The sequence below is a fragment of the Chiloscyllium plagiosum genome, unplaced genomic scaffold (assembly GCF_037043375.1).
Source record: "Chiloscyllium plagiosum isolate Xiang-an unplaced genomic scaffold, Cpla_swu_hap1 HiC_scaffold_7, whole genome shotgun sequence".
In the NCBI taxonomy this organism is placed as follows: Eukaryota; Metazoa; Chordata; class Chondrichthyes; order Orectolobiformes; family Hemiscylliidae; genus Chiloscyllium; species Chiloscyllium plagiosum.
The window spans coordinates 42,012,733-42,036,122 of NW_028270145.1; the positions used below are offsets into that span (position 1 = coordinate 42,012,733).

The 23,390-nt window shown below is 39.4% G+C and overlaps 1 protein-coding gene across 4 annotated transcripts in view; it reads left to right on the top strand.

The window, feature by feature from the left end:
* zswim2 (zinc finger, SWIM-type containing 2) overlaps positions 1 to 20,823 on the top strand; it is a 64,951-nt gene extending 44,128 nt beyond the window's left edge. For 3 of the 4 annotated variants that reach the window (XM_087988959.1, XM_043693438.2, XM_043693439.2), the window contains 4 exons: positions 3,287 to 3,371; positions 7,384 to 7,511; positions 8,058 to 8,217; positions 17,230 to 20,823. In XM_087988959.1, coding sequence (XP_087845085.1) covers positions 3,287 to 3,371; positions 7,384 to 7,511; positions 8,058 to 8,217; positions 17,230 to 18,039 — 1,183 coding nt within the window. In that variant the 3' untranslated portion in view covers positions 18,040 to 20,823. The remainder of the gene's footprint in view (positions 1 to 3,286; positions 3,372 to 7,383; positions 7,512 to 8,057; positions 8,218 to 17,229) is intronic. The other variant, XM_043693441.2, reaches the window with a different exon arrangement.
* The last annotated feature ends 2,567 nt before the right edge of the window (positions 20,824 to 23,390 follow it).

Here is a 23,390-nt window from a genome sequence, read left to right on the forward strand (position 1 = left end):
CAGGTGGTTTCCTTGATGTAACCTGGTGTTGTGTGATTTTTAAATCAAAGGTTATCAGCCTTGTAAACATTCTGACAATCATACTGATTGCACTCCAGAATTAGCTGTGCCCTGAACCAGGCTGTTCAAATACAATCACAGCAATTGAATCAATTCAGCAATGTGGAAAACTGTCCAGTTATATCACATCTACACAAAGCATGATAAATCCAACCCAACCAATTTACTGTACCATCAGTCTGTTCTCAATCCCCAGCAAAATAATGCAAGGTGTCAGTGACAGAGCTATCAATATTCAACACACCACTCACACCATTTGTATGATCTTTTGATCTCTCTACCCATTGATCTCTTTGCCTGTATATTCTGTGCCTGTGTGCTTTTCCTCACTTCACCTGATGAAAGGGCAGTGCTCTGAAAGCTTGTGATTTCAAATAAACCAATTGGATTATAATCTGATGCCATGTGACTTCTGACCTTGTCCACGCCACTCCAACACTGGCACCTCCACATCGGGACTTAGATCAGGGAGAGTACAGAAGGGGCAATTGGATTTCAGATCAGATCAGAAGTTTAAGCTCTTGAACATTACATTTTAGGGAGCAAAACAATTTCCCATTTTAGAAATCCCCAAAATTTTAGGCAAGAATCCACAAAGAGCCCGAAATAAAGCTCACCCAACTATGCCATCTCCAATCATCAGACGGACATTAATAGATTAAGTGAATAGGCAAAACTAAAATAAATGTAAGTCAAGATGGGAAAGTCTGAGATCATCCATTTTGACACTGCATTTATTATTAATTATTATTAACTAATTAGTACTTGTTTCATAAATCAAGCCTATATGTCCCTGACTATAAAAGAACGTGGCATAATCTAATTGAAGTGTTTAAGATGAACAAATGAGCTAGACTGATATCCACTGGAGTTAAAAGATTAAGAGGTAAGTTGATTAAAACATATGACAGAATGGATATGGAGATGATGTTTCCTCTTTTTGGGGAAATCTAAAAATAGAAGTCACCATTTCAAAATAAGTGATCACCCAATTAAAATGGAGATGAAACTATTATTTTTCTCTTTGAGTAGTTTATGGAAATGCGTTGGAGGTATTCTTGGATATTTTCAAGACAGAGGTGAATAGCTTATTGTTGATCAAAGAGGTAAAAGATTATAAGGAGAAGTGGCAGGAATGTGCATTTTAAGATTGCATCATCAGCCACAATCTCATTAAACGATGGAGCAGATTCAAGAAGTCAAACGGTCTACTCCTGTTCCTTATTCTTATGTTTGTAATCCAAGAAGCATTCTCATTTTAGGAAAATAGTTGGAAGAAAGGGATTGGGCAGGGAACAACCATGAAGTATTATACAACGAGGGGGGAAAAAAAAGACTAGACAATTTAAAAAATGCAAAGTGCAGAGAATTGGCTAATGGGCAGAACAGAGTGAATGGGGATGAGGAGTTCTTCAGGTTGGCGACCAGTAACCAGTAGGGTACAAGTGGGATCAGTGATGGACCTCAACTGTTTACGATATATATATTATTGACCTCTAAGAAGGGAGCGAATGTACTAAAGTCAAATTTGCAGATGTCACAAATATAGGTGGAAAAGAAAGATGCAAACAGCTTACAGAGAGATGTTGATAGGTAAAGTAAGTGGGCAAAATGTTGGCAAATGGAATATAATCATTATGGAAGGGAAAACAAAAGACCAGAATATTACTGAAATGGAGAAAGTCTGCAACACAAATGATCTAGGGAGTTGGTGCGAGGTACTTGTGCACGAAACTCAGAAAACTAGTACATAGGTACAGCATTGGGAGCTGATGGCCTAGTGGTATTATTCACTGAAATGTTAATCCAGAGACTCAGGTAATGTTCTGGGGATTCAGGTTTGAATCACATTGGCAGATAGTGGAATTTGAACTTAATAAAAATTCTAGAATTAAGAGTCTGATGATGACCATGGAAACCATTGTTGATAGTCAGAAAAACCCATCTGGTTCACTATTGTCATTTAGGAAAGGAAACTGCCATATTACCTGGTCTGGCCTACAAATGACTCCAAACCCAGAGCAATGTGGTTGACTCTTAAGTACTCTCTGGGCAACTAAGGATGGTCAATAAATGTTGGCCTTGCCAATGATGCCCTCGTCCTATGAATGAGTAACAAATAGTAATCAGGAAGGCTTAATGGAGTGTTGGCCCTTATTTGAAGCTAGTTGGAATATAAGATTAGGGAAGTCTAACTGCAACTACAAAGTGCTGATGAGACCCAGTCTGGAGCACAGTGAGCATTTTTGGTCCTCTTATTTAAGGAAAGATACTATTCAGGCAATTCAAAGAAGTTTGCTAGATTGATTTCTGGGATGTAGGGACTGTCTTATGTGCAAAGGTTAAACAGGCTGGGATTCTTCTCATTGGAATTTAGAAGAATGAGAGGTGATTTTAGTGAAATAGATAGGCTTCTTAAGGGGCTTGACAGGGTAAATGCTGAGAGGATGCTTCCCCTCTGTAGGATTTCGGACAAGAGAGCAGAGTCAGGATAAAGGGGTGCCAGTTTAAAACTAAAATGACTAAGAATTTCTTCTTTGAGAATTGAGAGCCTTTGGAACTCCTCGTCACGGAAGGGGAAGAGTCTTGTGTATATTTACGGCTGTGATAGATTCTTGATCAGTAGGAGAATCTATGGTTATGGGAAAAGTAGATATCCAGAGTGTCAGATCAGCCATGATCCTCTTGAAAGATGGTGCAGGCTTGAGGGGCGAATGGCCTACTCCTTTTTAGAATTAGAATCCCTACAATGTGGAAACAGGTCCTACGGCCCAATAAGTCCACAGCAAGCCTGTGAAGAGTAACCCACCCATTCCCCTCCCCTGTAGTTACCCCTGACTGCCTGCACATCTTTACAACTGTGGAAGAAACCGGAGCACCCAGGGGAAACCCACGCAGACATGGGAGAATGTGCAAACTCCACACAGACAGTCACCCGAGGCTGGAAACAAACCCGGGTCGCTGGCGCTGTGAGGCACCAGTGCTAACCACTAAGCTACCGTGCTGATCCAAGTTGTAACATGCAATAAATTATTTTGGAAGAGGATGAAGGGTGTAAAACAATTGAGCGTCATACTGTTCCTTCTTTTTATGGTTTTATGATCTTAATTTTTCTAATCTTAATTAAACTGAAGTACAGATTAACCAATTGCACATTGGTTATGTGCAACGCAAGGTTAATATTTAACAAATTGATACAAGCATTTTTTTGTTAATCTTCCAAAAGGTGTTTAAGATGTCCTGATTTTCACCTTTGTCAGGAGTGTTTTCCACGCCTGAACCATCCTAAGCATGAGTTCACTTATCGAGAGGTAATTCTAGGTGCTTTCTATTACAATAATTTAATTGTTATGCATAAGTATGGAGTAAAGACGATGCAAAAGTAGTCGTAACAATAACTTAACTAATGATAATTGTTGTAATTAAGTATGCTTGGGGATTAGCATGGAGAAGGTTTGGGTAACCAAAACTGTTTATTGAATTATATACATTTATATACAGAGTAGGGAGAAACCCTGCATGGTAAAAACAATGACTGCAGATGCTGGAAACCAGATTCTAGATTAGTGGTGTTGGAAGAGCACAGCAGTTCAGGCAGCATCCGAGGAACAGTAAAATCGACATTTTGGGCAAAAGCCCTTCAGCAGGAATACAGGCAGAGAGCCTGAAGGGTGGAGAGATAAGTGAGAGACACCCCCACCCTCCTCTCATTTATCTCTCCACCCTTCAGGCTCTCTGCCTGTATTCCTGATGAAGGGCTTTTGTCCGAAATGTCGATTTTACTGCTCCTCGGATGCTGCCTGAACTGCTGTGCTCTTCCAGCACCACTAATCCAGAAACCCTACATGACTATTATAGTGCAAGTTCTATTAAGTGACATGTACCTGATGTCATTTCCTTTGATGTTATCAGCTACCATATTACTATATTACCATATACCTTATACTGCACTGTCCTCCTCCAACATGTATTTATTCTTCCCCATCATTGAAGTTTGCATTTCTGTTCATTTACTTGTATATTCACTCCCAACTAAACCTCCTGTAGCAAGTCTTCAAAATCAAGCAGGGTTCTCAACGACCTTGTGCCCTTCCCTGCCAGAGCATGATTATGACTGGTGCCTGGTATGTGTTTCCTTCTTCGGTGTAAAGATGAAATTAATCTTCTTTAATCTTTAAATAAATGTGTTATTGTGACATTTTATGTGCTGTTCTTGCTTGTGGAATGAAATGTTGTTTCACCTGACTTGTTGTTCGGGTGAATCTGATTGGGCTTCTTCCAGATCAGCTTGAGTACTGAATGGTAGTGGCGCAGTTATCGGGTAAGAAATAGGCCATTATCCAAAACCCCTAGTGCTATTGTGTGTGCCATTTTCTTGGCAGTTTTACCCTATCAAGATCCCCTTTGTGTGGGATCCTTTGTCACTGGGGCTGTTTCAGTCACACTCTTGGGGTAGCTGATGGTGAACTGGCAGGTCATTCTGCTCTCTGTGAGAACGTTTGTGCCTCAGCTTTATGAGAGAGTACTAGATCTGTACTCTGGTCTGAGGCTTAGTGTCCAGGTTATGTCTTCAAAATGAGTGTAAGGATCCTTTTCCTTGTGGTCTATTGGTTGCTGCCAGAGCTCTTCATAAATTCTCTTTATTTAAAGCTAATTTCCAATAGCTTCTGAGTTTAGGCAGAGTAATCTTTCAGATTACATTCCTTTCAGACTTTGTTCTAATGCATGGTGTTCTATGCAGGATTTTTGCATTTGGTGAATCTTCCAAATTTTCAATCATACTCATCCTGATCATACTTGCCCTGTTCTCTGAAAGCAGTTTATCTTCATTTGTACGCTGCCATTGTGTCAGTTTTATCATTATTTCCTGGGTTCTAGCACCCCCAAGACTCACTTATTCGGGTCACTATCTGGAATTAAATTGGACTGTTAATGGTGAATTCTCATTTGGGTGGTATAAAACCACATGTGCTCAACAAAGAATTGTTTCAGAGAGACATAGAATTTTGTGAAATTTCTCATCTCCTGTTCTGGAGTCTTTCAGTCAAACAGTCAAAGACCGTCAACGAGTTGCCAAATAGCCTGTCAAGGCATATATAAAAGGCTAGAGAAGCTCTAGTCTCGGTCACTGCGCAGCATCTGAAAGGATGGAGATGGCTTATTGAGCTTAAATCTTTTTTTGTGTCAGTTAGTGAAGAGTTTTGTGTTGTGGTCTTCCTACCTCCTTCAAGAGGAAACTTGGATCTTTGTGGCATGGGCAGAATCTGTGTTTAGGAGATGGACCTGCTCAGTGGTTCCTCAAAAGACAAACCACCTAAAGCGGAATCCGCCTAGTGAACCTTCTCTGAACTGCTTTCAATGAAAGTATCACTCCCCTTAGATAAGGTGGCCAAAATTGTGCTCATTGACCTAGGTCTCGCCATTGCTCTGTACAATTGTAGCAAAACTTCTCTACTTTAACACTCCAGTCTGTTGCAATAAAACCTAATGTTCCATTTGACATCCTAATTATTTGCCGTACCTACATGCTAACCTTGTGTAATGAGTGTACAAGGACTGACAGATGCCTGTCTCCAAAATTGTTCTGAAGTTTCTCTCCATTTTGCCTAATCACTTAACCTATTCCTTTTCTGACTGCTGTATTTGTTTCAACCTCATAAGTTGCTTTCCTTCATATGTTCCCACTGTCAGCAAATTTGGTGACAACAGGATGGACCCCTTCATCCAAGACTTTGATACATATTATAAATAGTTGAGGTCTCAGCTCTGAACTTGATAGCACTCCACTATGTACTGTTAGGAATCCTTAAAATTACCCAGTATTGTGACTCTTTGTTTCTATTACTTAATAAGTCTTCTCCCATACCAATATATCATCCAGTATCATAAGCTGTCAACTTATTATGTAACACCTTACTGACTGTCTTTTGGAAATCCAAACACACTACACCTACTGGTTCCCATTTATATACCTCTCTCCCACTGCATGTTTTCAAATTGCCCTTTCACAAAACCATGTTAACTCTACCTTATGACATTATAATTGTCCTGCTATCTCTTTAATAACAGATGCTTGCAATTGTCCAAGTAACAGACCTTAAGCTCACTAGCCTATTGATTCCTGTTATCTATTGCCTTCCTTTCTTGAACAGTGGTGTTACATTTGTGTTTTTTTGATCTGCTGAGATCTTTATAGAATTTAGGGGACTATGGAAAATTCTATCTAGTACATGCACTATCTCTGTATTTACTTTCTTGACAACAGGATGCAGGCTTTCAATCCCATTAAGATCACCTGTGATAGTGATTGTTTCAAGTTTCTTTCCTGCCTTATACTGCTTGATTTTATATTACTCTTGGAATATTTTGCATAGTTTCACTTGTTCAAAGCATTTGCCATTTTTTTGTTTCCATTATTAATTCTTCAGTCTTGTACTCTGTGGGATCTATACTCATTTAGCTACTTATTTTCTTTTTTTTTTGCAGGTTTCTGGAAGCTTTTACTGTTTTTATATTTCTTGCTAGCTTTTTCTTGTATATCAGTTTTGTGTGTTTGAATTGAAAGATTGTGGATATCTGGATTAGATTTCTTTTAATAAAGGTCACTGAGTGGACATAAGAACTTTACCAGCCTTTATTAAAATAATTACATAATTAATTAATGCTTGTTTACTAGAGATCTCCTACCTGGGTTCATGATCATCAGGTTACAGTGTCTGATTGGAATATTGTTTGAAGTAGTTAGTAACCAGCCTGCTGAAGGAAAGGAGCTTCCCAGTTTTGCTTTCCTGTTTCTGTAAAAATCTTCCTTGTGGGTGCAGTGTGGTATGGGAGCTGTGGTTCAGGTGGTCTAGTGCGAAAGCCTCAGAAGGAGTTTATTGATAGTTGCTGCAAAGCTTCCAAGCAACAACTGTAGCATTGAGACACAACAATATTTGTGCTCCAGAACATTGGATTGACAGCTATCTGAACAGCTCTTTTTTGCTTTCAAGGACTAAGACATATTTGCCAAAGTGTTTCTTTTTACCCTAAAGTGAATATCTGCAAAGAGAAATATGTTTTTTTCCCTTCCCCTTTGTATGGCATATATTTGTAGGCATAGGATTTGGGTTATTTAGAGGGGTAAATATTCATATTTTAATATCACAAACTCTAAGCTTTTTGTTTAAGGGGATAATCCATAAACTACTCCCACCAATGACTTATTTCCTTTGGAATTTCTTATTTCCACTCAAGTACCAACTGGATTAGGCATGTACAGTCTTAAACATTCATTCAAGGTTTTCTAAACAGCAAAAATAGGTGATTTTTTTTTAATTTTAGAAGAGAAATCAGCGTTGGAAACCAGTACAACAGGTTTCTGGCATGCCTTTGCCATTAGCAGTTATCAATGATCTAATGAACAGAGAAATAGTTTCCAATGACTATGATCTCCTTCTGCAATTGGACAGGTAAGTGCTTTTTCAGCTGTGATGACATTTAAAGTTTTATCCATTAGAGGTAAAATAACTTAATGTCTTCAATGGGCCAGATCATAATCAGGAGAATATTTCCTTTAAATGAAAACCCTGTTTGTGCAAAGAAGCACCCGGACTGAAAAAGGATAGGTGACAAGATAAATCCGGCAATAGTGATTTTTGATGCAATGCTTGACTCGATTAGTATTGTACAAGAGGTGATTTAAGATAATAGTGGGCTCGTTTCCCAGAAGGTTTCAAATTTTTTGAGAGAAAGGACATCAGTAATATAGCACTCAATAACCTTTCATTGGGTCAGTCAAGTAATCTCTGGTTTTCCTGCCCCCTTGATGCAGGCACAAAATGAGTAAAGCTCATAAAAGTCTTTTTTAAATTTGATATGTGTATTTTATGATAATGCTTTCATTACTTTTATGTTTTAATGAATGTAAACACAGATTCTTAAAATGTACAAATCCAGTGTGTTTCTATAGCACATTTCACTTAGCTATATATGTAACATTGTTCATCTGTTCCAAGAAATAGATCCAACACTGTACCAGGCCACATAGTGCTGACTTTACCCTTGTTAATAGTGAAAGAGCAAAGCAAACTCCTTGTGCCTGGTCAGCAGTGCAGAGTCTGTCTAAAAGCATTCCAATTAAGGCAGCAAGTTCGATGGCTGCCTTGTCATCACAAAGTAAGAACATTTTTTCACGTTATTAGCTAATTTCTATCTTTATGCATCAATTTCAGTACAAATTAGTACTTGTAAAAAGTATTATTTTGCTTGCAGCCATGCTTTAGTTTAAGGAGACAAGAGGTCTTTTCTCTACTTTTCTAATTAACTAGTTCATTGATGTTATTACACACCTCTCAAGCAAGTGCCTCTTGGTCCAGGGGAGGGACTGTACCACTGCACCACAACAGGGTCCCAATTCTTTTCTCTATTCTGTTAGTATAGAAAAGATAGAGTATGCACTGGTGATCACAATGCTCGATCCTCCCAGTGTATCCAGAGCCAGTTTACTTTTCTCTGGCACGTACTCTCACCAGATGGGTGGATAATCTTAGGCAAATGGTACAGCAGAGGGAAGATGCAGTAAGAATGGCTTTGGCACCCTTGTACCACTCCAAAACATTACAAACTCCTCTAATGTTCTGAGTCTTTTGTAGGAGGGCCAGATAAACATTTTAACTGTCACATTTCTAGGGCCTTCCAACCTTCTATCTTAACATGAGGCACACCAATGACCTTTAACAGATCTTTAGACTGGGCTCATAGGCCAAATTCGGGGCAGACAGTAAATGCCTGAGGCTTGATCCTAAATTGCCTTTCTCTGCTGAAAGTTGCCATATCCAGATCTTGCCTCTTCTCACTCCACCTAATTCATGCAGTTTACAAGAGAGTGTGGCTTCATTGGAGATCACTTGCAAAAGTAATCAAATTGAATTTATTATCACGTGTACCGAGGTACAGTGAAAAACTTTGTCTTGCAAGCAATACAGGCAGATCACAGAGTTAAGTAGCATAGATAAATAAATAATAGGTAAACAGCAGCAAAATCAAAAACACAGGTACAGGCGAATGTTAAGAGTTTGTGAGTCCATTCAGTGTTCTAACAACACTATGGTAGAAACTGTTACGAATCCAGCTGGTGCATGTGTTGAGGCTTCTGTACCTTCTCCCTGATGGTAGAGGTTGTAGAAAAACATTACCAGGATGGGATAGATCTTTAAGAATGCTGGTGGCCTTTCCTTGACAGCGGGCCTGGTAGATGGATTCTATAGATGGGAGGTTGGCCTTTGTGATTGTCTGGGCCGAGTTCACCACTCTCTCTAACCGTCTCTGATCTTGAATGGTACAGTTGCCTTACCAGGTAGTGATACATCCAGGCAGAATGCTCTTGATGGCGCACCTATAAAAGTTGACAAGGGTATTCGCCGTCATGCCAAATTTCCTCAGCTGCCTGAGGAATAAGAAACATTGTTGAGCCTTTGTAATCAGTGCGCCCACATGAAGAGTCCAAGAAAGCTTGTTGTGGATGACCACTCCCAGGAGCTTGACACTCTCCACCTGTTCCACCTCTATGCTGTTGATGTGTAGGGGGATATAAGTAACATCCCGCCGAAAGTCAATAATGAGTTCCTTGATTTTGCCAATATTGAAAGCTAGGTTGTTCTCAGTGCACTATTTTTCCAGGTCTTCTATCTCCCATCTATAGTCTGTTTCGTCGCCATCTGAGATTCGACCGACTTTGGTGGTGTCATCAGCGAACTTGTAAATGGCATGAGTGTGGTATTTGGCGACGCAGTCATGGGTATTCAGTGAGTACAATAGGGGGCTGAGGGGTGGCTCCAGTGTTGAGTGTTTGAGTAGGCTCATGTAGGCTGTCTCCAGCTGCCCTGGCCACCTTCCAGGGTAGTCGAATGGGTCGTGGGCACCACGTGATCTGCTGCCTTCATCCAGTCAGCTGGCTTTGAGGATCAGAGGTGCTTCAAACCTGTGAGTTTAGATAAAACATACTTTTAAAAATTACTAATAACTATGCGATTACGTTTAAAGAGTGTAGAATAATTGTAGGAAATAGGAAACTTAAATCTGCACGTAGGAGTTTGCAAGGAGTCGACCATATGTGACGCCATCTTACATCTTAGATTATAAGTAATCTTATATTGCTTATACAAGCCATTGGCTGCTTTTAGCTAAAGTGCAAGCTTTCATTAAAAAAAAAGCCCATAGGGGTCTGAATGGTGTAATCGACTTAAATTTATGTTAATACAAAAAAACAGGCCTTCGAGTCAACCCTACCTACCATCAGGATATAATTTTTTTTTTATCATTGCTCTAGGCACCTATATAACTGTGGAGTTTGTTTACCTTCATTTTACATCATACGCAGCTGCTGTATTTTTAAACTGATATTTCATAAGAACATAAATATGCACAAAAGTAGACTGTCTGGCCTTTCAGGTCTACTTGTGCTATGGCAAACACTAATCTTTAATTCCATCACTCTTCGGACTTTCTTTTAAATATGTATTGTCAACCCCACATTGACTGCCAGCTCTATTTTGCAACTTTAAACTCATCAACTCACTGGAAGTTCCAAAATTGATTATAAAGGAACATACCAGACCCCCCTGGGTATTTCCACTTTTACTAATACAAGGATTACTCTAAGAATAGCAAGACTACTTTTAATGAAGCCTGTTGACCATGGAATGTTGGAATAACATTTGCATTTAGAAAGTGTTCAGATTTCCTGATTATGTCCTGCCCAGATGCAGGTTCATCCTCCTCAGCTCAAATTCCCACGGCATCTCTGGAATATACTGAAATGAGACTTATGGAAGCCTCGACTGGGAGGGTGCATTATCCTGTCTCATTGGGCTGAGACAGCTGGGCTGAGAGGTGGCAAATGGAGTTTAATGTGGAAAAGTATGAGGTAATTCACTTTGGCAGGAGCAACAGGAATAAAGAGTACTGGGCTAATGGTAAGATTCTTGGTAGTGATAGATGAGCAGAGCGATCTCTGTGTCAATGTACATAGATCCCTGAAAGTTGCCACCCAGGTTGTTAGAGTTGTTAAGAAGGCATACAGTGTGTTAGTTTTTATTGGTAGAGGGATTAAGTTTCGGAGCGTCGAGGTCATGCTGCAGCTGGACAAAACTCTAGTGAGGCCGCACATGGTGTATTGTGTACAGTTCTGGTCACCGCATTATAGAAAGGATGTAGAAGCTTTGGCAACAGTTTCAGAGGAGATTTACTAGGATGTTGCCTAGTATGGAGTGAAGGTCTTAGGCTGAGGGACTTGAGATTGTTTTCGTTAGAGAGAGGTAACTTAATTGAGACATATAAGATAATCAGAGGGTTAGATAGGGTGGACAGTGAGAACCTTTTTCATTGGATGGTAGTGGCTAGCACAAGGGGACATAGCTTTAAATTGATGGGTGATTAGATATAGGACAGATGTCGAGAGGTAGTTTCTTTGCTCAGGGGATAGTAGAGGCGTGGAACGCCCTGCCTGCAATAGTAGTAGACTCGCCAACATTAAGGGCATTTAAATGGTCATTGGATAAACATATGGATGAAAATGGAATGGTGTAGGTTAGGTTCCACAGGTCAGCGCAACATCAAGGGTCGAAGGGCCTGTATTGCACTGTAATATTCTATGTTCTATTGTAAGGAAGGTACTTGTGAAATGGGGTCAGGTCCCTTGTCCCCCTGTCGCTTTGTATGCCATTACTCAGCATCAATGGCGAGTTGGTACACAAATCTGGTAAACACTATACAGGACTGGTTCTCCAGTACTATTGCCATTTCGATATGGATTTGGCAGATATTGCATGCCAAGAGCCATTGTGATACAAATGGTATTGGTGCACTCTAACCTTTGATCCAGGTTCCCTCCGTCAAAGCTGTCTTTTTGATTAAGCCATTAATGACTGATGCCATGGGGTCCCATACTGCCTGGGACAGCAAGTACATGTATCCAACAGACCACTGAGTGCCAGCAACCTGGGGAATTTCTTCCTTGCTGTAGAAATGTAGCAATGATGTGCTCAACAGATGTCATAGAGTCATAGAGATGTACAGCATGGAAACAGACCCTTCGGTCTAACCTGTCCATGCCGACCAGATATCCCAACCCAATCTAGTTCCACCTGTCAGCACTATCCCTCAAAACCCTTCCTATTCATATACCCATCCAAATGCCTCTTAAATGTTGCAATTGTACCAGCCTCCATCACATCATCTGCTAGCTCATTCCATACACGTACCACCCTCTGCATGAAAAAGTTGCCCCTTAGGTCTCTTTTATATCTTTCCCCTCTCACTCTAAACCTATGCCCTCAAGTTCTGGACTCCCCCAACATCGGGAAAAGACTTTGTCTATTTATCCTATCCATGCCCCTCATAATTTTGTAAACCTCTATAAGGTCACCCCTCAGCCTCCAATGCTCCAGGGAAATCAGCCCCAGCCTGTTCAGCCTCTCCCTATAGCTCAAATCCTCAAGCCCTGGCAACATCCTTGTAATCTTTTCTGAACCCTTTCAAGTTTCACAACATCTTTCCGATAGGAAGGAGACCAGAATTGCAACAATATTCCAACAGTGGCCTAATCAATGACCTGTACAGCAGCAACATGACCTCCCAACTCCTGTACTCCATACTCTGACCAATAAAGGAAAGCATACCAAACACCTTCTTCACTGTCCTATCTACCTGCAACTCCACTTTCAAGGAGCTATGAACCTGCACTCCAAGGTCTCTTGTTCAGCAACACTCCCTAGGACCTTACCATAAGTCCTGCTAAGATTTGCTTTCCTAAAATGCAGCACCTCGCATTTATCTGAATTAAATTCCATCTGCCACTTCTCAGCCCATTGGCCCATCTGGTCCAGATCCTGTTGTAATTTGAGGTAACCCTCTTCGCTGTCCACTACACCTCCAATTTTGGTGTCATCTGAAAACTTACTAACTATACTCCTTATGCTCGCATTCCAAATCATTTATGTAAATGACAAAAAGTAGAGGGCCCAGCACCGATCCTTGTGGCACTCCACAGGTCACAGGCCTCCAGTCTGAAAAACAACCCTCCACCACCACCCTCTGTCTTCTACCTTTGAGCCAGTTCTGTATCCAAATGACTAGTTCTCCCTGTATTCCATGAGACCTAACCTTGCTAATCAGTCTCCCATGGGGAACCTTGTCGAACGCCTTACTGAAGTCCATATAGATCACATCTACTGCTCTGCCCTCATCAACCTTCTTTGTTACTTCCTCTAAAAAACTCAATCAAGTTTGTGAGACATGATTTCCCACGCACAAAGCCATGTTGACTATCCCTAATCAGTCCTTGCCTTTCCAAATACATGTACATCCTGTCTCTTAGGACTCCCTCCAACAACTTGCCCACCACTAAGGTCAGGCTCACTGGTCTATAGTTCCCTGGCTTGTCTTTACCACCCTTTTTAAACAGTGGGACCACGTTTGCCAACCTCCAGTCTTCTGGCACCTCACGTGTGACTATTGGTTATACAAGTATCTCAGCAAGAGGCCCAGCAATCACTTCCCAGCTTCCCACAGAGTTCTCGGGTACACCTGATCAAGGTCTGGGGATTTATCCACCTTTATGCATTTCAAAACATCCAGCACTTCCTCCTCTGTATTATAGACATTTTTCAAGATGACACCATCTATTTTCCTACATGCTATATTTTCCATGACCTATTTCACAGTAAATACTGATGCAAAATACTCATTTAGTATCTCCCCCATTTTCTGTGGTTTCACACAAAGGCCCCCATGTTGATCTTCAAGGGGCCCTATTCTCTCCCTAGTTACCCTATTGTCCTTAATGTGTTTGTAAATACCCTTTGGATTGTCCTTAATTCTATTTGCTAAAGCTATCTCATGTCCCTTTTTTGCTCTCCTGATTTCCCTCTTAAGTATACTCCTACTTTCTTTATACTCTTCTAAGGATTCATTTGATCTCTCCTGTCTATACCTTTTTCTTCACCAAACTCTCAATTTCTTTAGTCATCCAACATCCATACCTATCAGCCTTTCCATTCACCCTAACAGGAATATGCTTTCTCTGGATTCTCGTTATCTCATTTCTAACAGCTTCCCATTTTCCAGCCGTCCCTTTGCCTGCCAACATCTGCCCCCAATCAGCTTTTGAAAGTTCTTGCCTAATACCGTCGAAATTGGCCTTTCTCCAATTTAGAACATCAACTTTTAGATCTGGTCTATCCTTTTCCATCACTATTTTAAATCTAATAGAATTATGATTGCTGGCCCCAAAGTGCTCCCCCACTGACACCTCAGTCACCTGCCCTGCCTTATTTCCCAAGAGTAGGTCACCTCGTGTCATGATCACTTCTTGTGGTGAATATACATAACAGTTAGCATGATATGCTAAGTCATTTGTAGCTTCCCCAATCCAGTGACTACTTTCACCAATTCCATCTTGAACTTGAGTGGGGCTGCCTATCTTGTTTAGCTCACCCATATTGCAGATAAGTTGCAAGTCTGTGTAGGTGCTATGACTCAGTTAGAATGACTCCTTGTTGTGATTTACACAAAGTATTTCAGTGAATACTCTTGCCTTCTAGTGAAGAGTGGCAACCATTTGGCTATGTATCTTCAGTGGGGGCCCCCTGGATGGAGAAGTTGAAGAGTGTTTGGAGAAAGTCAGGCTTCAATCAAGCTGTGGCAACTAAAAGAATGCGGATGCCTCCTCATGTGTCTAAGATGTGCCAAGCGACCATTCACCATTTTATCAACAGTCCAAAATTACATTTTGATTCTGAAACCCTGCATAAAACAAGTGGTTAGGACTCACAAGATTTCCTTGGATTGGCAGAAGCTGTTGTTGGTCACCATGTATATCTTAGCTTTTGATTTGGAGTTCAAAGCTGCCTATTACTGCATACTGCTGGGAGACATCCTCTTCGGTGGTAGTATGCATTGATGACAGGACAGGTTTGATGATGATCTGTTCGTCTGTAACAATGGAGGCACCAATTAAGGGCAGCAACTGTGCCCTCTCCTTTCAAACACTGCTTCATTGTCAGACCCTTTTATCTCCAGACTGAACTAGGGCCAAATAGATAGAATTGCCAAAGGAATGCAAATTTGTTGAAGTATCTTGGGTGATCAGTCTGAATTGTCGTCATAAAATATCACCAGCATACCTGTCAATGGTGTAGTAGAATGTACCAATGTATCAGCATCTGAGCTGATTGAGGATGCAGGAAGTGCTTTCTCAGAGGAATCTGAGACTACTTCTTCAGAGATGGTGGAGCAGATATTGGCTCTCTGTTGAGAGCAGACACTTTGTGAATGCTTCTGGTGCCTGCAGAAGGCAAGTCAGGAAATGAGTAGCAAAACAGGAGTGGAAGCTTGGTGGGCAACATTTGACAATGAATCTCACTTGGTTGCTAGGGCATGTAATCTCGGCATCACCATGAGAGGTCTTCGTCCTCATATATGGGCTCAAGCATCCTCTCCTTGTATGGAGTGAGGAGATGAATTTCAGGTATCCTACCACCCATAATGTCTCTTTTAGCCCAATTGAGGGCTATATTCTCCTGCAATGTGACTGAAGTAGGGATTGAGTGAAACATATCTGTTAGTTGTGCAAGTGGAGTACAGGTGGCGAATGAAATGGAAGCATGGAGGGCAGGAAGAGTGTTTTTGTTTTTGAACTGCCTATTGTTGATCTTCATTTTTGTACTCAACACTCTTTATTTTTTTAAACTCCATACCTGTGCTTGTGTGTATTGATGTCACAATTCATTACTTGTCTCAGAATTAGTAAACAACAAAATTCCTCTTTTTTCACTCAAAAAAACTTCTTACTTGTCTTCTTAATTTTGAGTAGTACTACATTTGAACTTAGTTAAAAATCGCACAACACCAGGTTATAGTCCAACAGATTTAATTGGAAGCACTAGCTTTCAGAGCACCACTCCTTCATTGTGGAACTGATCTTTTGTGTAACTAAACAGGTTATGAGAAAAACAGGAATTGATTCAACTCTCTCCACCTGTTCAGAACAATACCTATCACTCATTTTTATTCCCTCATCAAAAATGCAATTAATCGTATCTGACTTTGTGCCTTGCGGAAGAGTTCTCAAATCTTTTCCAACATTAAAATCTACCTTTCAGGGTAAAGAAAACTTTTCATTATGATGCCCAATCCTATACATTGTAGTTGTTTAAAATGGCAGCATCATACTACCATATATACTTGTGTAAAAGTCTATCTCATGTAAAAGTCGACCCCTTATTTTTGACAAATTTGTTAATGTTAATGTTCCTGAGGTTCATTACATAGGAGAATAATTGGAGGGAAATGGAAAAATTTGGTGGGCAAGTTCAAAATGCTTACACATTCAGAATTTAATATATATTTCATTTTAGGTGTGCCATTATACCAGGCCATGATGATGTTGAATAGTGTGATTTTGCAGGATTTCAATGAATCTTTGACATGTTAAATTTTCGTACCGGTATATATAAATAACATTTACTACCAGTAATTCATTCTTGTTTCTCTTTCTTTTATCTGTTAGTTACCTTTACTGTAATTGGTTGTGTTTTTCATCTTTACCCGGGATTAGTTGAGCGATAAAATCGACTTATGCTAATAATACGATATTTCGAACTGCAGCATGAATTTCAGCCCCTCAAAACTAGTGCCCGTGTAATAGTTGACACTATAAATTGAACCTTTAAAAATAGTCTAAAAAAGTTGACTTTTACACGAGTATATACGGTATTTCCAACCTGTTCCATGAATGGCTTCCAGACAGAGGTAGGCCTACTGCCAATGGCCAACCTAGCTAATTAAATAAAGCTTTTCCCTGAAGATCACGGGTTCATTCAGTCAAATTGGTGAAACCATAAACAAGAAATATTTTGTATCACTTATATTCATGCTGACTTATTTTACTATTGTTAACTGATGGAGAAAAGTAACCACCTATGATTATATAAATGTTATATATCTGTACATACTTGTAACTTTTTTTTTAATCTCTTTACTTATTTGGTATATATAGCAATGCTAAATCAATCTTGTTTTCAAGATGAAGTAATTTATTTTATTGTGTCGTAGTTGGAGGGGCATATTGTTGTATAAATAATGGTACATGTGAACCTAACTATTAATAACATTTCTTGTTTTAACAAGTTTCACAAAGACTGCATTGACCATTGGCTATTGCATGAATCTAATTCATGTCCAATTGATGGACACGCAGTCTATAATCCATTAACCTGGGATGAAGGATCAAGCAGATGCAAAAAGAGAGAGGCATTCACCAATTCTGAGCATTCCAGCTCTAATATTCAACCGGATAAACCTCAGTTTGCTATTCCAGTGATTGGTTACCATTCATCACTGAGAAAAAGCAGCAATCAAACCTATGGTCAGCTAAATCAAAACCAACGTCAAAGAGGATATGGAGATCAAAATTCTATAAACATCACAAAGGATTTTGCTGTAAATGGATTAAATTACTTCCGTTTGAATGAAATAAAAAATGAAACAAGCATAGATCAAGGTCATAATATACAACATTCAATACCTGGAGGAATGTTTGAAGAACATGTCCCAGGTCTTTTACCTGATACAAGAGGTAAAAATAATTCTGCAGCTGTTCAAGTTGAAGCAAAGGACTCTAAAGATAGTCAAATAAAGAAAAGAAATATTGTCATTAGCAAGACTCATAGCGCTGGTTTAAGTGGTACATCGATATTGCAGTCCATGCACAACAGCAAATCTAACTCAACAGAATTATCACCGCAACAGATCTTACAGGTGGAGCTTTGTCCACATGACAGTAGTTCCATACAGAGAACTCAAAGCAGTGGGCTTAAAGGTGAAATCAGAAAACAAGTTGGACTCCTTTCAAGAAAAGTCAGATGTGCATCCATGAGTTCAGCCACCGAATGTGTGAGTCTTGCTATGGAAGGAGTCGCAGTGAACACCAGATTATAAAGCCATTCAATTATTGTAGCATATTGTCTAGCAAGAAGTTTAAAATTATTAATACAGCTGTTACTTGAAATTTGTAAAACCTGTTTTCTAGTAACATTTTAAAAATTGTGGACAAAATCACAAAGTTTTTGGAAATCCACAATTCATGCATGACTCTCTAAGAAAGCAGAAACTCAAAGTTATCCCACAGAAATTTCAAAAATGAGAGCCTTTACCTATATTGCAAAATCTAATTAACCAAGAATAACAAAAAGGTAGCATCAAAATAGAGTAGCATATCACTTGACTTGAGCGTTTTAATAAATGAGTCAATGTCTCTACCAGGTTTTATAGTCTATATTTTTTGTGCAGAATACTACTCCTAATTACGTGTGGGAATATTTTAGTTTATAGTGTTTCTTGATCATTCATTTTATTTTGAATCAGGTGAAGATGTGTAGCCCATTAAAGTTTTTTTTCATTTGATTAGTGTTATTCCAAGAAATAAAGTGCAGTTAGTACGACAGAATTTAGTATTTAAAAAATCAACTCTTGCATTTTTGTCAGATACTGCAGGCTATCCTAAAACAACAACTCTGTCACACTTTAGACTAGTTAATAATGGGCATGTTAAATATTATGAGATAATATATTTGATACTAAATAATACATAGTATAGAAAATTATATTTGACAGCATTTACTAAACATAACAGCAATGTTATGAAATTGTTACTTCCAGTTAATGGTGGTAATATGCTGTAAATTAATAATCCAGAAAATAATGAATATGCAGTTATTGTTGTGTAAAAGAATAGCTCAAAGAAGATTATTATCATCTGAATCATTTTATTAAATTGACCTACTTATTTGAAAGAAGCAACAAAAAATCCAACAACTCCTCTGACTAATATCAAGTCCGATATTACTTGAAAAGAGACCAAGGAAGGGTAATCCAGTTCACCTGCTTGGAATATGGAAAAAAGTTGACTTAACTTTAATTATGATTAAAAGAGATTGTTAACTACATATCCTGACTTTTTTATTTTAAAGAGTTTATTGTGTTTCGTAACTTTTTAGCAACATCATAAACTCATTAGTTTATAAAATAAAAATACATTTGTTTTATTTCATCTGCTGTCAACTTAATTAAATACACATTCTCCTCTATCTTTAATGCTGTTGTTCCCAGTAAACATTAACTGCATCCACCTTGACTGTTTCACACTAACATGGCCCATTCACACTTAACTGTTAACACAAAAACATTTGTAGTCAATCCTCTCATGAGTTGACATTTTAATTGATTTTCTCTCTTTGGGTACTATATCAGTCCAGTCCAAAACCAGTGATAGCAATCGAGAAATTATCCTCAAACTTTGAAGTTCTTAAATGTACCCTCACAAAAATATGCCCATCTTTTCCACGAGGCTATGTCTAAATTTCTGTAATCAGTTAAAAATCGGGACCTTGGGTTCATGTCACATTACAGGTGATCACCATTGCACTACATACACACACAGATATTCCTACACACACACACTCTCACTCTCACATACATACGGACACAGGTACACACAGACACCCACACACACTCTTATAGACACACACACTCCCACACTCACACATGCACCCCCTCACAGACTTAAGACACTCTGCACTCACTACACACACACACTTTCTCACACTCACAACCCCCACCCCGACAGACAGACAGACACACACACACAGACAAAGACCCACATGCACACATATATTTTGTGGGGTGAATTTGTACTTGCAGAGTTACATTTCACTTTGCTCAAAAACTACATACATTCATGTAGAACTCTGAGCTCAAAACTGCATGAATTTATGTAAAACTCAGTTATCTCACTTTTTAGATTAGAATCAATCTAAACATCATGGCATAGACAGAGAACACAGGGGGCTAACACCTTCAACACATTGTCTAGCTATCACCATTGTTAACAGCTAACCCGAGAATGCAACTTTTAAAAAAAAAGGTTTTGTGATTTACACATGAAAGAAGTGAAGCTATCACTGTATTTTAACAGATGAAAGGCTTAACAGACAATCAATTTTTCAATGTATAATTTCAGTTACATCACACTGTAAATTTTTGCTATAAATTTTGTGTTATGATTGAGCCCGCCACTATCACCTGATGAAGGAGCGTTGCTCCGAAAGTTAGTGTGCTTCCAATTAAACCTGTTGGACTATAACCTGGTGTTGTGTCATTTTTAACTTTGTACACCCCAGTCCAACACCGGCATCTCCAAATCATTTCTATAATCAAGTATACACTAACCTGGCTGTGACAAAAATATATGGTATTCTGTGGTGTGGAAGTGTAGTGTATTATCTACTTTCATTCTCCTTGTCCACTTTGCATTCTTTGAAAAGGTTGATCAAAACATCCTCTTCCAATGCCTCTCCTCCATTGTCTAGTTCTTTGGGACTGCCACCATTTAGTTCTACTCTTTCCTATTAAATTATAGTGAGTGCATCTTGAACCACAATTTTTTTTACTGCCCTTACTTTCAGAATCCACATGGAAGGACCTATTCTTGGTCCCCTGTTCTTTCTTATATGTTGTCCCTTGGCAGCATCCACTAAAGGCACTAGCTCAGCTTCCATGCGTATGCTTGAAGTGACATACATTGTCTTGGTCCTTTTTTTGAAGAGAGGTTTTAAGACAGGTGCAGAGGTGTCTATTTGAATCCAATAAAGTGAACAGCTTGTGCGATCTTGTATTTTTTTTTCAAAGTTGGAGCAGACTGAGTGGGTGGAGTCAAGCTCTCGCAGAGGCAGGATTTTCAGTAGCAATTGCTGTGGTCTTGAAGCGGAGTTTGGAAGCTGCAGTACATCTCTCCCTGCTGCTTTCTCTTTCAGACTTTTATTTTGATGTTTTTCCTCCTGTTTAGTAGTTAAGTAATCTATTATTCTGTTAAGTTTTTCAATAGAGCTGTTTTTCCTTTTTTTTGTATTTTAACTATAGTGTATGAATAAAGTGTGTTTTGTTTCTAGACCGGTAGTTTGACCAATCGAATTGCATCTGGAATACAAGGCCTGGCACTTGCCTTTAAGATATGAAAAAGTTAGGATCTAGGCCATCTTCTTAATATATAACAATGCTGAAGATACTAACATGTACTAATGATGTCACTTTAGATAGATATCTCCAGCACCTGATGGTTTCCATCTCAGGGTATTAAAATAAATAGGAAAGGAAATTACAGATGCAATAATCCAAATGATTTGGAGATGCCGGTGTTGGACTGGTATGTACAAAGTTTAAAATCGCACAACACGAGGTTATAGTCCAATAGGTAGCACTAGATTTCGGAGTGACTAGATTAGATTCCCTATAGTGTGGAAATAGGCCCTTCGGCCCAACTAGTCCACACTGATCCTCCAACGAGTAACCCACCCAGACCCATTCCCCCTAACTAATGGACCTAACTCTATGGGCAATGTAGCATGACCAATTCACCTAACCTGCACATCTTTGGACTGTGGGAGGAAACGGGAGCACACGGAGGAAACCCACGAAGACACGGGGAAATGTGCAAACTCCACACAGACAGTCACCCGAGGCTGGAATCGAACCCTAGTCCCTGGTGCTGTGGGGCAACAGTGCTAACCACTGAGCCACCGTGCTGCTCCTTCAGGGGGTTGTGGGGTGAATTTGTACTTGCAGAATTGCATTGTTCTTTGCTCAAAAACTGCATGAATCCATGTAAGTCTCTGTTAACCCATTTTTAAAATTAGAATCAATCTAAATAGTATGGCACAAACAGGACACAGGGGGCTTAACACCTTCAACGTATTATCTGGGCTGACACCAATTGTTAAAGTTAACCTGCGAATGTAACTTCTAAAAAAAGTTTTGTGATTTACATATGAAAGAAGTGAAACTAACATGGTCATTCTAACAGATGAGAGACTTAACAAACAATCAAGATATCTTTCAATGTATAATTTCAGTTACATCACACTGTAAACTTTTGCTATAGATTCTGTGTCTTACAATTGTGTCCACCACAACCACCTGATGAAGGAGCGGCGCTCTGAAAGCTAGTGCTTCCAATTAAACCTGTTGTGTGACTTTTAATGCATTAATCCAAGGTTTTCAAAATTGGACTGGAAAATTACAAATGTTATTCTGTTAATTAAGAAAGGTGGAAGAGACAAAGTAAGCAACAATAAACCAGTCTAAAGTTCAATGTGGGAAGTTACCAAAATCAGGGACAAAGTAACTGAGTAGTCAGATACATTTGAGCATTGTGATAAGAATGCACCTAAGGGTATAATCTATATCAACTTCCAGAAGAAATTGCAGGCAACTTATTGACATGACTGATAAATTGAATGGAAAGTCAAAAAAGAACATGAAGGATAATAGCTCTGTACACTGGCAAGATGTCACAAGTGTGGTTCTCAAATATCTACATGGCAAAACACTTGAATTTATGCAAATCTATAAGAGTGGACATGTAAGTAAGAGAAGAAACCAAAAAAAATGAGAGCAAGTCATTCTTCAGATTCCATTTGAAGTAGTAGATCCATTGTGGGTATCACACCACAAGCTGGATACACTGAACCTAGAGAGGATGAGGTGCAGATTCACAAGGAGGCTAGTGGAATTAATTGATTAAATTACTGCCTTTATTCCTGGTGAAGGGCTTTTGCCCGAAACGTCAATTTCGAAGCTCCTTGGATGCTGCCTGAACTGCTGTGCTCTTCCAGCACCACTAATCCAGAATCTGGTTTCCAGCATCTGCAGTCATTGTTTTTATCTCGTTGATTTTTAACCCTACTGCGCCACGCTCCAGGCTCACTGCCTTTATTCCTGATGAAGGGCTTTTGCCCGAAACGTCGATTTCGAAGCTCCTTGGATGCTGCCTGAACTGCTGTGCTCTTCCAGCACCACTAATCCAGAATCTGGTTTCCAGCATCTGCAGTCATTGTTTTTATCTCGTTGATTTTTAACCCTACTGCGCCACGCTCCAGGCTCACTGCCTTTATTCCTGATGAAGGGCTTTTGCCCGAAACGTCGATTTCGAAGCTCCTTGGATGCTGCCTGAACTGCTGTGCTCTTCCAGCACCACTAATCCAGAATCTGGTTTCCAGCATCTGCAGTCATTGTTTTTACCTCTAAATTATGAGGGGACTGGTTAAATCAACTTGGTGTGTATTATCTGTGTATTACAGGTGTTCTGATCAAGTTCATTAAAGTAATAGAAGACTTTTGTAAGATAGATAAAAAGGAACAGTTTCTGCTGGCGGAATAGGGCAAGGGGTATAATCTTAAAATTAGAGCCAGAACATTAACAGTGAATTCAGGAAGCACAATTTCACACAAAAGGT